Raw genomic sequence first — 15,017 nt, forward strand, 5'->3', positions numbered from 1 at the left:
TAAACACGGGAATCATTATAAATACCGATAAATCAATTATCGGAAGTGTTTGACTATTAATTCATATTGTATAACCCATATGCATCAGACCTAATAGAACTTAATAATAAATAATAATACAATTAAAATATAAACATATATATATATATATATATATATATAACCAAATAAATGAATAGAATGAACTAAATGATAATAATAAACAATATTTAATATATAATGAACTAAATGATAATAATAAACAATATTTAATATATAATTTATATTTATTAAATATTAATATTAATTTCATATTTATCAAATAATAATATAAATTTTACAATATGATATTATTGACAAAATAACAAAATAATTAAAAAAACAAATATAATAATAAATAAATTTAGAAAAAACAACTATTCAATAAAAACAATATATAATTGAATAGCAATCATCCTAAACAATAAATAAAGTTAATTATTAAATTAAATATAAATTGCTGGTGTCAGAGATTGTCCCCTCACAATAGACAGTGATATTCCGTAATATAATCAAATTTGACTTAGTCTAGGAGGCAAACAAGGATTGATATCATAAATAATTAAAAGGGTGCAATTAAGAAACAAATCACATAACCATTGATTAAGACCAGCGATTTGCTGAAGACAAAAAGAAATGGAAAATATAGTGGACCAGATATATTAATCACTGGCTAGTAAGAAGATTGATTATATATGGAAAAGGAGTGATTAACAAAGGATGGAGACCACAATAGCATTAATAATGAAGGGATGCGATTACAAGTCAGTAGCGGGATAAAGGTAGACAGTGGACACGTCTCTTGGAGACAACGCATCGTATGGTAAGGTATATAGAGGCACTCGATATCATTCCATTGGGGAATGGGGGGTAGGAATTTATGTAGGTATATTACGTAGGATTTGTTATTCTTATTGATTCATAGCAGTGTTAAGACAGCCCAGTGAAGGTGGTGTATCCACCACTTTGCAAGGGCATAGGCGCGTGTAAAGAAGGATTTGACAAGCAGAAACAGCGTCCACTATTATCACAGAGACATAAAGACTAAGATCAGATACAACGAACAGACCAAGGCATAGCCTCTTACATGCAAGCGCACAATATTAAAGCCTTTATTCAGGAACAGCGACTAAGCATATTTGTCAATAATTATATCAGGCTACACTAAATCAGAATTTTACATCTGATGTGTATTTACCGATCGTGACAGACAATTACATTATATTTTCTTTTAATAAACTTATATGTGACTATCAATCCGAGTTGGGTCGTTTCTTTAAATAAGTTGTAAATATCTCTATGCAATCTATCCGACTGAAGGCATTTTGGATCGCTCCTTGTGAACAATTACCTTGGGCATACTATCGGTTGCATAAGGAACAAAGTCACCAGTTAGGGAGGACACCATATCTTATTATACAGGAAGAAATACCATGTGGGGACCTTTGTGCTGACAGAGATATCAGAATTTAAGGAAAAAGACTTCAACAAAAATTCAGGTTTATTAATATTAGAAGAAGCTTGCCAAAGTGCTTTGTGGGTCCACCCAATAATTATTCAGAATATTATAATTAAAGAATCTTCCAACAGTGTTTGCAGAAAAGGTTGAAGATTTCACAACTTTTTTTTGTGTTTTTAGCAGCAGCTCCACTATGGGGAATGGGGCCCACTTTTAATATATCAAGGTTGAAGATTTCACAATTTTTTTGTGTTTTTAGCAGCAGCTCCACTATGGGGAATGGGGCCCACTTTTAATATTTGGAGATATTGATTGTGTTTTTAATTTCAACACCACTTAAGCTTTTACAAGGAATTTGGGAATCTTTGTTTGTGATTTGAGCAATCAATATTACCAAAGGGTTAACAAATTTTTAAGAGGAGTCAACAACATGCTGAAGAAATTGTTTGGGTAAATCAGAGAGAGTGCCAAGATAAGTTCTACTCTTTTTAAATTCAATATTTTAATGAAATGTGTTAAGTTTTAATAAATTTATGTTTATTAATATATTACCATTCTCATTTTAATTTGAAATTGATGTCTCAGGACTAAATTATTGCAAGTCTGAAATGGGGACATTACATGATCCTATGTGGCGATTCATTTTCTTATTGGAGATTTCCTCCTTGTAATTTGTGCCAAATGGCTAGTGTGTTTGATAATATTTATTGAGATAGGTTTTGATTGTATCAAACCCTAATTAAGGTTTAGGTGGCGAAATCTTGGCCCTTGATCTTCATCCAATCTTGGCCATTCGTCATATTTGGGAGCACTATATAACCACCACTCATTTTATTTTGTAAGAGATTAGAGGAGAGACTTGAAGAATTGTTGCTATTCTTGCTAGCGGATTAATAAAGACATTGAATTGTGGTGTTTCTATTCAATTCTTGAAGCGTTTGCATGATTATTCATCTTCTCAAATCAAGCTTTTAAATTAGTTTAAGTGTTTTAAATTGAATGATAGAATGTTGTGTATGATTCACGGTGAAACTCCTAATCCATACCACTAGCAGTTTGTTGATTACAAATTCGCCTTGTGTGGTCAACTGGAATTCTTGAATGGGTTTAAGTTCAATTGTTGTTCAATCATTGATATGCATTTAATTAATGGTGTCTATGTTTGGTAATAATTTGAAAGTTATCTAATTTCCTTAGAAGATTGCATTAACCTTTGTGGAGTTGTTCTTGTATGTCGAAGCAAAGACTAATAGAGTTTCACTAAAAGTCATCCTTCATCCTTACATTCTTAGGTGTAGTTTAGTATTTCTCAACCCTTCAAATTTTGCATTTTCATTATCAAACAATTAGAAGTAGCAGTAAGTAGGAGAGCTTTATTGCATATCATTTGAAAAGCATTCCTTGATGCCTAGATATTCATCTCTTAAGAAGTACATAAGGCCCCTTGGATTAATAGCAATCACAACGACCAATTGAATTTATCCACAAGTCGAGACCCGACAATAGAAACCTTGGAGTCTTCCAATTGATCACATAAGTTTAGCATTTGGGAAGATTTTGCTCAAGAGAGGATAAGATACTTTTGGTATTTTATTCTGTGTTTGATTGTGCCTAAAAAACACATCAACAGTCCCGAGATGGCGTAAGGGCTTGCATTTGTAAACCTTGAGGGAGCTTGTTGTAGTTTGGTTTCTCAGCGCCCTGGTATCATAATTACCCCTTCCTCCCTTAGGGTTAGGTAGTAACAAGGTTAGATCGTAATATAGAGGGCTACAAATTATAAAATTTTAAATTAACTGAAAAAAAAGCATAATAACTTGATAATGCATTCAGTGTTGAAAACATGACAGCTTCCAAGTAGGGGACATCACAGGGATGGAATGCTCCATTTTATCTCTTTGTCGAGAAGAGGACAAAATGCTTTGCACATGATTCTTTATATTCCACCCTTGACTTTTCATGTTCCTTCATGACTCCTCACATCCCACATACGTCCCTTCATTTATCAAAGCAAGAAAACTTATTTAAAGGCATGTAGAGGGAGAATTAGATTATGGAGGAATTCCATAGTGAATGCATCATCAAGGGAGACAAGTTGGAATGTTGGTGACTAGGAGAAGAGGATTTACAACTGAAAAAGGAAGTGCAAGACTTGAGAATAAGAGGAACAACTAGAAGTTGCATCGTTTATCTTTACTTGTTTGTTTCAAGCAAGAACAATTAGGTAGGTGAGCAATTGTTGCTAACAACTGGTTTTTTGCCCACTCAAAGGTTTTCTAGTATAAAAATCTTATGTTGTGTTGCAAAATTTCTTTCTTCTTTTGTTCTTATTTCCAGTTAAAACAGTTTTCCAATCCTCCAATTAACTGACATTTGAGATTTTCAAGTAGCAGTGTTATATAAATTTTTTGTTTGCTCATTGCTACTTTAAATCAGAGAATTTATATATAGTGGAAGAAAGCTGTATTAGAATCTCCTTAAAGGACCCATTGTCTTAATTCCCTTCGCCTCCAATAATTTTCTTCCCACCGTTGGAGAGCATCTAGCTTATTTGTAGTTTTCTGTTCTGCTTTGATCCCTTCTTCTGTTAGGGCTTGTTCCCATGTCTTACATTGAAGTTTCTCCAGCAACTTTCTTTGGCTTTGCTTGCTGTAAATTTGTTGCCAATTTCCTTTATTCCTGTAGCTGATATTGCCCCTCAGAAATTACATCCTTTTTTGTGAATCTGTACATAGCATAGCCTCGAGATTGAGGGCTTGATCCCACTACGTTTGGATCTGGTTTTCTCAAATGTGGGGCTTGTGGACCACATGGTTTCAAATCTTAAAAGGCGATTTCTTCTTTTAGATGTAGATAGAATGCTTAACAGGATGGACTAGTGATCTGAAAATGTTAAATCGTGAAATTGTTGCTTTATAGTGTTATTGGAAGTGGTGTGTATATGAGAAATCAGAACTTTATCTAGTTTCTCAAATATCTGTGTTTCCTTCCCCAGTTTTTGTCAAAATATTTCAGTAATCACTCTTGTTTCATGGTCCTTTCCAATGAGGCTCTATAGTTAGAAGGAGTTACATAATTTATTAATTTGTTTTCTTTAGTTTGATTGTGCTCAGATTTCATGCTAAGTTTTCAGCACCATCCTATATCTTGATTCACATTTAGCAAACCATATTCAGAACTGTTCAATACGATGATTCTAATAAATACACTTTTGCAGCATGCTGCAGATGAAAGAATTCGCTTGGAACAACTCCGCAAAGAGGTATTCATTTACTCACTTTTATTTCGGTTACCACAAAAATACTTTTTGTCGTTCTAATTAGTGATGATTCAATTTGCAGGTTCTGGAAGCAGAGGAAAGGAAAAGAATTACTTTCCTAGAATATGAAGAAGAACTGGTGTGTTTTACATTTAACTTTTTAAATAATCCCAGAGTTTTCTTATTATGTTTTATTATACTTATTAGATGTCTGCTATATAATCAGTGCCTTTGCATTGAGTCTCTTAACACAATTCTTCTACCAATACAGATCCAGATTTTTTTGTTTATTGTGTTACCTCATATACTTGTTCTTCTCTAGGTGCTTCCTGTGGGTGGAGTGCAGCTCCTTCAAAGTTACAGTGATCGAATAGAAAAATGGGGATGGCGCTACAAGATTGTTTCTCACAAGGAAGGGCCCTTCAGAAGGTACTGCACTCATCTAACAATGGACTTGGATTTATGTCTATTACAGTAGCCATTTGCATAGTGGACATATATTTTGTAGCATGAATACAAATACAATCTTTGTAGGAAAACAAATTTATATCATCTTTTCTGGTAGATGTTGAACTTAAAAATACTAATTGCTACTCAATAAATGTGCGTATGTGTATATATACGTATACATACATATATATTTACACACACATGAATCTGTGTGTATATACATGCAGGCATATTTACATGTAATGTATATAGTATATACAGATACATATACATGTGTGTATACATACATATATGTGTGTGTATATAATTAATGTAGGTATGTATATATGTATATATATATGGACACAGATATATATATATATATATATATATATATATATATATATATATATATATATATTATACACAATATAATCACATGCACACAAGCACACACAGATGTGTGCAGACAGACACATATAGATGTATAGAAAAACAGACAGATAAGTAGCATAAACTGACGAACTGTAAGTGTTTGACTTTTGCAAATGGAAATTGCAAAATCTGTAATTTTATGCTTGATTTGTGTTGCAGGAAGGCACACCAGCTGCATAGGAGCAGTTGTAAGGCCATTCTAACTGCGGTAATTTAAATTTTATTACCTTATTTTAATCCTTCCATTAATTGAAATAATATTAGGTTTCAAAAAATTTCATGGAGTTCTGGAAAAAATATCTGTGTCAAGCAAAATAATGTTGTCATGGAAAGACAGTGAAAATAATGTATGTAGAAGAGTTAATTTTTTACACTAAAATTTAATGTTTGTTTTTGAGATATGTCATTTCAGTGTATATTATTTCAGTCATTCCCAGATTTACATTTGAATTTGTCTATGACAGTCATATCATTTGAAATTAGTAAAATTTAATTTTTTGGTATAGACAAGATCTGCTCTGTCACTCTGTTTTTTTAAATATGTTTTTCACCTCATTTCTCTCTTATATGAAAACATTGGATATGGTGTTTCTTATGGATTCTCAGTCAAGAATCCTGAATTGGTAACAAGTGAGGTTTGTGCTTTCTTTGGTTATCTTTGTGCATTTCTCAAGATTGTATGAAATGGCATATCAAACATGGCTAGAATAAAATGGTATATAATGTAAAGCAATGTTCCTAAGATCATTACATTCTGTTTTAGTATGACCATAGGTGGAGCAATGTGCAAAATCTTTACACAGACTTTACATAGTGGAAAGAGGACATTATATACCAACCACAAAGGCAAGATGAAAGTAGCTTAAGATAAGCAATGCAATTTGTTTGGATAAACATTCCAACAGTATTATCCAGCTAATCATCTCGCTAACAATTCAAAAGATATTGAACTTGCAAACAATTCCTGGTTGGAAGATTTCTGCACTGTTTCCCAAATGCCGTGATGAAGTTCCTCATCTCTCATCAAACCACACATGCAAAATGGAAACTACAATTCAAACTCATCCATCTGCCAGATATGTCTTCTTCTCCCTAGACAATAATGTGGTAGAAAGTACTGTCTGCTGATTCTTGTAGTGTCCTTTTCTCCTTCCATGATCTTTAATGGCGGTTCCTCTAGTGGATCCTCAAAGTGCTTGGATGCAGGTTAATATGTAATCAATTCCAACTTGCCATCTACATTGGCATCATCTCTATGTCAATAAATTTTTTCTCCTTGTTCTTCTTTTGAGGAAGTAGGACTCCATCAGATCATTGTTGGCATCAGAGTGTCTTGCTTCCTTTTCTAGGCATGCATGTATTGTCAGTCACAAAGATCATTTTGCTTTTATGTGTAACTGAAGATTGTCTGTTTTATTATCTTCAAATTAGGGCTGATATTTTTTATTTAATCCTTTTATCAACCAATTTTCCCTCAATGAATCTGCTGGAGGATTCTCCAATTTAAGGATCAATTCATTCATGTCCTATTATTTACAGGAGTAGACTTGTTCTTCCGCTGCTTCATGTTGTAAATTTCTGTGATATTCTCATTGTTTCCTCACAATATCTTGAATCTCTTTCAAATGATTCTACCAACTTCTTTCAAGTATTTATTTTCTCTATTTTGTCTACTAACTAGTCAATAGCAACTCCTTGAAAACATACTTTGTTACCCAAGTCATCTAAACACACTACCCTTTTGGAGAAATAATCCACTACGGCCTTATGCTCCTTTAACCAATTCCTTCCCAAAATCACATGATAGGAGCCCAAAGGTACCACATATAGGTTTACTTGTGTAGTGAATCTTGGTAGTTCAACCCTAGCTTCGAATAGGCATTGCTCTTCCTGAATTCTCGTTTGGTTGGCATATTCTACAGTCCATGAATTAGCCATTTAACCAGTTCTCTTAGGAAATCTACTTAGTATTCTAGGTGAAATAAAACATTCTGTGGCACCAGTGTCTATCACCACTATTATAGTATTACCATAAAGCATATTTGTTGTTTCTATAGGTGTAGCTTGGTACTTAGCTTGCTTATTGTCTACCACTACATGGATCCTCTATTGGAATGCTGTATGCTGGGGAGGTAAAGTATTTCGCTGTTGCTGGCCACCCTGACTTTTCGTTGGGCACTGATTTGCATAGTGATCTCCTCCATAGGTGAAAGTTTGAAACACCCTCCAGGTGGTCCATTCTTTTTATATCCTTTGTTGGCAAGGTCTCCCTCCATTTTAGAATTAGTATATCCTTTCATGCCCCTCTTAAAGTCTGGTTTGTTTCCCTTAAATCCCTTCTTGAAATGCGGGGAGGACTGGTTCCAGTTGTTCTTCTTGCGGTTCCTATCTCGGTAGGAGTCACCTCTTTTCAACCTTTGCTCCTGTTTGATAGCCTTCTCATATGCCCGATCCATTGTTCGAGGTTCAAGAACATGTATCTCCCCTCCTATCCTATGATTAAGTCCCATAACAAACTTTCTAACGTGATAGTTCTCATCTTGTTGAATAAGAGGCATGTATTTGATTAATCTGGTAAACTTCTCCCAGTACTTGTTAATTGACATCTCCCCTTGCCTGAGGTTTTGAAAGTCCAACATTTTTTTATCATAAAACATTTGTGGAAGCCATCTTTGTCTAAAGACTCCCACAAACTGCTCCCTTGTAATCTCAATTATTTTAAGTCCCAGTTCCGCCTTCTTGTTCTCCCACCATGTGGCGACCTCTCCTGACAATTGGTAGGCCCCCTAGGTTGCTTTAGAATTGTTGGAGTAATTCTGAATCTCAAAATACTTTTCCATTTTCGTGAGCCACGCTTCAGCAGCGTCCCTCAATGCAGAATCCTCGAATTTTGGTGGTTTTATTTTATTTATATCATTCAAAAGGTCTGCAGCTAATTGGTTTTTCTTGTTATTGAAGTCTAACGTCTCAAATCATTTTTCTTGTTGTCCACTTAGCCTAGCCTATTCTTGCCTATCAAAATTACCCTTGGATTGGATTTCAAATTCTTCATCTCTAGATTCCCGTTGACTCTCAAACCTCCTCTCTAGGTTATCCAGCCTTGTCTGGATTTTATTCATGGCTTCTAGAAGTTGCCTCATCAAGGCCATGGGTTCATTGGTGTCCTCAGAACCTCCTTGATTATTTTGGGAATTATCCATATTCTAATTGTTTTCCTGATTTAAGAAAATTAAATTTATTTTGTTAGTTTCATTTCAGCTATTACATTTACATTTCAAGAACAGAATTTGATATTTGACAACATAGTACACAATCCAAAACATTTCAATTATTACTCAAGCCAAAATTATTTACTTTCATAAGGTTAAGAAAGTCCGCCCTCCTTGGTCATGAAAAGAACAAAGTCCGCCATAAGCTTTGGTGCACAAGTCTGCCTTGGAAGTGTTAGGAAAGATTTTGAAGTGCACAATGCAAATGAAGTCTGCCTTAAAGCAAGATAGGAAGGGCCTAAACTCAACCAAGTCCGCCTTCATGGTGCACAAGATTGATAAATTCCGCCTTTGATTGAGTGAGAAATGCATGAAGTTAATGAAGTCCGCCTAAAGGATGTTCACAAGGTCAAGAGTTCAATGAAGTCTGCCTAAAGGATGTTCACAAGGTCAAGAGTTCAGTGAAGTCCGTCCACCCTTGGTTCCCAACATTCACAAAGTCCGCCTAGGTGTGGGTAAGCTTGGTTATGAGATAAAAGAAGTCCGCCCTCCATATGCTGGTGCACATTCTTCACCAAGTCCGCCCTATGGATGATAAAGAAGTTGCTAAGTGTGGAGAAGTCCGCCCTACATCAGTATACACTTGGTGCACAACCTCAATGAAGTCCGCCTTGATGCATAACATGAAGTCAAAAGATCAACAAAGTCTGCCCTACCTTAAGTGAAAAGAGAATGAAACTAATGAAGTCTGCCCAAGGGAGAAAACTTGCTAAGTTTGAAACAAAGGAATATTCATAGGTTATGTCATCAAGATTTGATTCCCAAGTTCAAACTGTGACAGATTTGGAAAGTTTTAGTAAGAGAATATTGAAGATAAAGTTCGAACTACAACTGAAAATGGATTTAGAAACTTTCATCTTGAACTGAAAATTGAAAGATCGAACTTGCCAAAGAGATGACAATTCACTAAGGTCCGATTTGGAAACTTTCTTTGAAAGATTAAAGACTGAATGTCTAAGTTCGATGAATGAAGAGCGAATTAGAAACAAATTTTGAAGATCCTTTGTGTTTCCAAATATGAAATTCGAACTCTTATACAAATACCTTATTCATTCTCTCATTTTTACACATGAAGTTCAAAGTTTTGAGTATATTGAGAGCAAGTTTGAGAGTTCTTTTGCAGGTTGAAGGTTATTTTGAAGTGCTTTTTGCAGATTGAAGGTGTTTTTGAAGAAGTTTTAATTATAAGCCTGAGTTTTCAACCTCTTGTTCACCAAGTTATACTCAGATTTTGAAAATTTCTGACTGGTCGTTAGACAACTCCCACTGATTTTCTGAGTGTAGCATCTGAAAGTTGTGTTCTTGACAGCTTCTTTTCTCATTCTTCTTCATTCTTTGAAGGTGAAAGTTCATCAAGGTTTTAACGTGGTTTTGTTCTGAAAAGAAGAGTAAATTTCACAGATTAATCTTCTTCTCTTTCTTATTTTCTGCCTTTCAAAGCAAGATTGAATGGAGTTTCTTGGACTTAATGCTTTCAAAATCTGATTTTGAAGTGAAAATCAGACCTTAAATTTCCTAATTACCGTGATTTTCAAAGGTTTTCTTTGGATTCCCAGAATAATCAAGTGTGGAAAATCCCATTTTTTGTGGCTAAGTGTTGAAAAGAAAGTGAAAACCACAAGTTACCTAGCCACCAAACTCACAAACTACGCTTAAAAGTATAGATTTTAATTTGAGTTGATTTGATTGTTTTGCAGATTTTGGAACGTCTCGCAGCCAGGATGAAGTTTCAGGTGGATAAAGATTCCCCTCTAGAATCTAAGATGAAGTCCAAGTGTAAGCTGTTCGGAGACACTAACTTGGGAGATATCAACTTGAGGGAATTCAAGAAGCGAATGTATGGCCTGAACAACCTGATGCCTACAACAACTACCAGAGAGATGATGAGAAATGGAATCGTACAAGCTGTTGGCTTCCTTCCAGCGATGCAATGTACTGAGTTGGTGGTGGAATGCTCTAAACATTTCAATCCTATAAACCGAGAGATCATAGCACCAAACGAGAGAGTCTTGGCAAACATTAGTGAGGTTTCTATGAAAAGAAGCTTTCCGCATCCTTGAATATCATAACCCTGCTTACATGACCAAGGAGGAAGCAACACAGTTGTATCAAGATAATGTTGAAGAATATGAAGCCAATATCAACCATTCGTGGCTGGATAAGCCAAGGAATGGTGCTTCTAAGTTACCCAAGGATCTTGTGAGAGCCTACTTCAAGGAGGCTATTGGAGACATGATAGTTTTGTTGAACAGATTCATGGGTAGTCCACAAGGAGCGCCATTTGAACCTTGGATATATTACTTCATCAATGAAATAACTACCGGAGTAAAGATGAGTGATTGGGCAAAGATTATAAGTAATAATCTTGATGACCAACTGAAGACCTTGGAAGAGAACAGGACATTTTATATGAGTTCTTATTTGGTGTATTCTCTTGCTCGAACTTACAAATATAGAGGACTCACCTGTAGAAAAGTGGGGAATAAGGAGAATCAGTTTGTTGTTTATGATTGCTACCCACAGCTGCACTTGGAGGAAAAACTTCACTTTAAGAGAGTCAACGACGCATTCTTGATGCACATTACTAGGATGCTCCAAGGTGGTCTTCATCAGAGGCTCTCTTAGGAGTCTAAGATTTGGTCAGCAGATTCGGGCATTGGTACATCCAATACCCTAGATTTACTTATCTCAGAATTCAAGGATTCTCTGGACCTCCTTACAAGTTACCCATGTATCCCACCAACAGAGTAGTGTTACTTGAAGTTATCAGGCAGCTTGAAAGTTTTATGATTGTTCAGAGAGGGAAGCAGAAGACAGGAGCATCTTTTTCCCTTCATGTTGGAAATGGATTGGAGACATGTTCATCAGCACAAGCTGCCACTAGTTTTGAAAAGGAGCTTTCTTGGTACCCATTCTTTTAGTATAAGACCAGAAGGCATTTTGACCCTTTTCATGGGATGAAAAAGGTTGATGGAGAGATGTTCGAGCATAGACTTGATCTTGAAGACTATTGGGATAATGCAGATGATAGTTTTGAAATCAAAAGGAGATAGTGGTCTAGACTTCCCTTGAATTTGATTAGAGTATTAGAAGTATTTCGAGTAGCAGATCAGCTTGAGGATGATCCTGAATTTGAGCAGCCTCACTTTGATAAATTGAGAAATGAGCCCCTTACCTTGGTTGATTGGTCAGATTCTGAGAGGTTTGATTTGAGCGACCTCATGAGACCAATGATTGAGTATTCGAAATGGTGGGCAATGGAGAAGACAAAGGGTCTTAGATCAAAAGGTGTCAATCTCACATATGATCTCATGGGAACCAATGAATCAATGTCTTCAAACCATGGTGTTTCCTCAAGTGTCGGGTCTAGGAAAAGGAAGGAACCCACTAAAAATTTTATGAGGGGCAAAGGAAAGAAAATAGTTGGAGATGCAAGTAGAAGGTATAAATCAAACGAAGGTCATTCGACCTTTAAGTGTTGCATCCGCTGCTCTAGTCAGGACTACAGCTAATGAACAGGAGATGAATACTGATATGGGAGATAATGAGGTAAGAGTTCCTTCTCCTTCAATTGAAGAGATAATGGAATAACCAGTTCAAGAGCCAAATTCTACCAGGACTGTAGAAGTTGAAGAACTTGAGCCTTCGAGAAAATTCCTTGATGGCATTGTCATTGCGCCCAAGGAAGCTAAAGATAAATTTGATGAGAATGGCATGGAGCAATCAACCATTCCAGATTGGTTGAGAGAAAGAATAAAGGCTAAGGCTCCTGAGGAAGCCCATTCAGAAGAGAACACAACAACATTCCTGGCTATGGCGAATAAACCAATTGAGATAAGACCGCCCAAACCAGCTAAGAAGTTCTCTTGAATTCAAAGAGATAGTGCAGGATTGAGATCAGTATAGATAGCTGTACCCAAAGAAGGTAAAACTCAGGATAATATTGCTCCAAAAGATCATGAGATCACCACCGTGAACCTTGGAAAGAGTACCAAACTCCAGGAAGTTTAGGAGTTTGATGATACTTGCAATACATTGAAGGAAAGGTTGAACAAAGAAGTAGAGAAAAGGAAGAAATTGGAAGAAGAGAACGAGCAGTGGAAGAAGTATTTGATACACTTGATGAAACCACTCAATCAGGAAATACCAATCGCTCCTCCTGCGCCTCTTCCACAGGAATACATGAGGGACTATGATGATATGAAGGCTACCTTTAGAGAAGCCAAGGAATGGACTTCTAAGACCTTAGAGCGTGCAGATACATTTGTTGAAATCTGGTATCGACATATGAGTCTACTTCGTCTTTGTTGGTTAGAATTCAGGATTTGTCTGAGAATTGGGAAGAAGTCGAAGAAATTTAGAATAGGGTTCTCCCATAGTTGAAGATCATTTGGGGGCTTTCTCAGCAAGAGTTAGTGGATGGAGGAGTCATTCAAGCAGGAAGTAGATATGACCTTATCACTTGGTATTTTACTTTGATAACCAGGGTTGAAACCTTGAAGAAATCAGAAGCCAAGTGTTTGGAAGTTGAGAAAATTGTTAAGGATATTCAAGATAAGGTATTTCATGTGGCAGTGAGAGGTAGTGTGAGAAAAACATCTTCCCGTCGAAAATCTAAGAGCTAGAATCCATTCAAACTTTTTTAAGGTTTCAGGAACGATTCTCAAAGGAGATTTCTCTAGAATTTCGAGTTTTCTCCTCATTGATGAGAATTTCCTTGCACAAGCAATTGACTGGGAATGCATACTCGCCACCTGTACTGATGATGTGGACATGGTCGACTTCTAAATTAGCAACTTGCCAAGTGTCACCATGGAGGAGGTGCGACTTCTTGTGTTTAGATACATCGAATCTATAGAAAAGGAAACTAGACACTCACCTCAGTGAGAGTAGCACTTGTGCCACTTGTCTCCTTCCTATTCATTTTAACTGTTAGAGTTTGGGGAAACCCTAATTAGGGTTTTGAACTTTTAATCTAAGCGCTTGATCATTGTTTGATCTTGACCGTTCATAATTTCTAGACTACTATATAAGGTTGCCTCCTCTCGTTTGGAGAGTGTGAGGTTTTTGGAATATTGTTGCATGGTCATTTTTCAAATAATATATTACATGTGTGCTTTCTCTTAAGGCTTTGTAATCCCTATTGTTTGAGTGATTAAGCAAGGTTTTCAATTTCTTCAACACATTAGTTAGAATTTATTTTACGTTGTTAGATGAATGAAAGATCTGATACGTATTGGTTTATGGTGTATCTCTTCTCATACTTTTGGTGAATGGATGATTTTCATTCACTGTGCAAAGTTAGTCTGAGCTTTCCATTTTGTGTATGCTTAAACTTCCAATCATAAGCACATCCCTTGAAGATTGCATCCACTTTGTGTAGTTGTCTTAAGTGAGGCGAATCAAAGTGTGGTTTATTGAGTTCACCGAATCAATACCGTCTCTGGAATTCATAGGATTAGAGTAGATCTCTCAACCCTTATCCCTTTGTCCCTTTTTAAAAGTCTTAAACCTCGAAAATCCCAAAAAGAAAGAAAGAGAGAAAGCTTTAATTGACAAATCCATCTAACTCCTAGAGTCATTGACAATTCATTCAAGTGTAAGTCCCTTTGTGTATTACCAGCAAATCACAATGCCCATTGACCTTATCCACACGTCAAGACCTAACTAAAGAAACATTGGAATTGCCATATGATCTTCTAGCAATCTTAGCATACGTGGTGATTTTTCAAGAGGATAAATTATCTTTGGGTACTTTATTCTAAATGTTTGGTAGATGATAAAACAGACACCAACAGTTTCTCAGTCACAAGTTTAGTTTCTATTCCTAATTCATTTAGAATGGATCCCTTAACTGCCCCCTTGTTGGCAGCTGCCCATTTATGTCTTTCTCCCCAAAGCTGTTCAAGAGCCTCAACCATTGTCTCAATATCAGAGGGAAATGAATAGTAGGTATAATCATTTTTAAGCCAAATTTTTCAAAGATGAATGCATGCAGGGTTCCGGACCTTCTTTTGAGGTGTTCATGGGATCCACATCCTATGAAACACAACGGTCTAGGTTGATTTTTCTATCTAAATGTATTCAGGTGGCGGGCCCGAGGTTCAATGTTGAACCTGGTAACTCTAATACCATATGTAACAAGCAC

At 35.9% G+C, this 15,017-nt stretch overlaps 1 protein-coding gene across 5 annotated transcripts in view; it reads left to right on the forward strand.

Annotated features, from left to right (window-relative positions):
- Nucleotides 1-15,017, forward strand: part of LOC131059993 (uncharacterized) — a 257,233-nt gene that overhangs the window by 207,474 nt on the left and 34,742 nt on the right. For all 5 annotated transcript variants that reach the window (XM_059210074.1, XM_059210075.1, XM_059210076.1 and 2 more), the window contains 4 exons: nucleotides 4,695-4,739; nucleotides 4,819-4,875; nucleotides 5,059-5,165; nucleotides 5,760-5,808. In XM_059210074.1, coding sequence (XP_059066057.1) covers nucleotides 4,695-4,739; nucleotides 4,819-4,875; nucleotides 5,059-5,165; nucleotides 5,760-5,808 — 258 coding nt within the window. The remainder of the gene's footprint in view (nucleotides 1-4,694; nucleotides 4,740-4,818; nucleotides 4,876-5,058; nucleotides 5,166-5,759; nucleotides 5,809-15,017) is intronic.

This window comes from Cryptomeria japonica, chromosome 8, assembly GCF_030272615.1.
Source record: "Cryptomeria japonica chromosome 8, Sugi_1.0, whole genome shotgun sequence".
Classification (NCBI taxonomy): domain Eukaryota; kingdom Viridiplantae; phylum Streptophyta; class Pinopsida; order Cupressales; family Cupressaceae; genus Cryptomeria; species Cryptomeria japonica.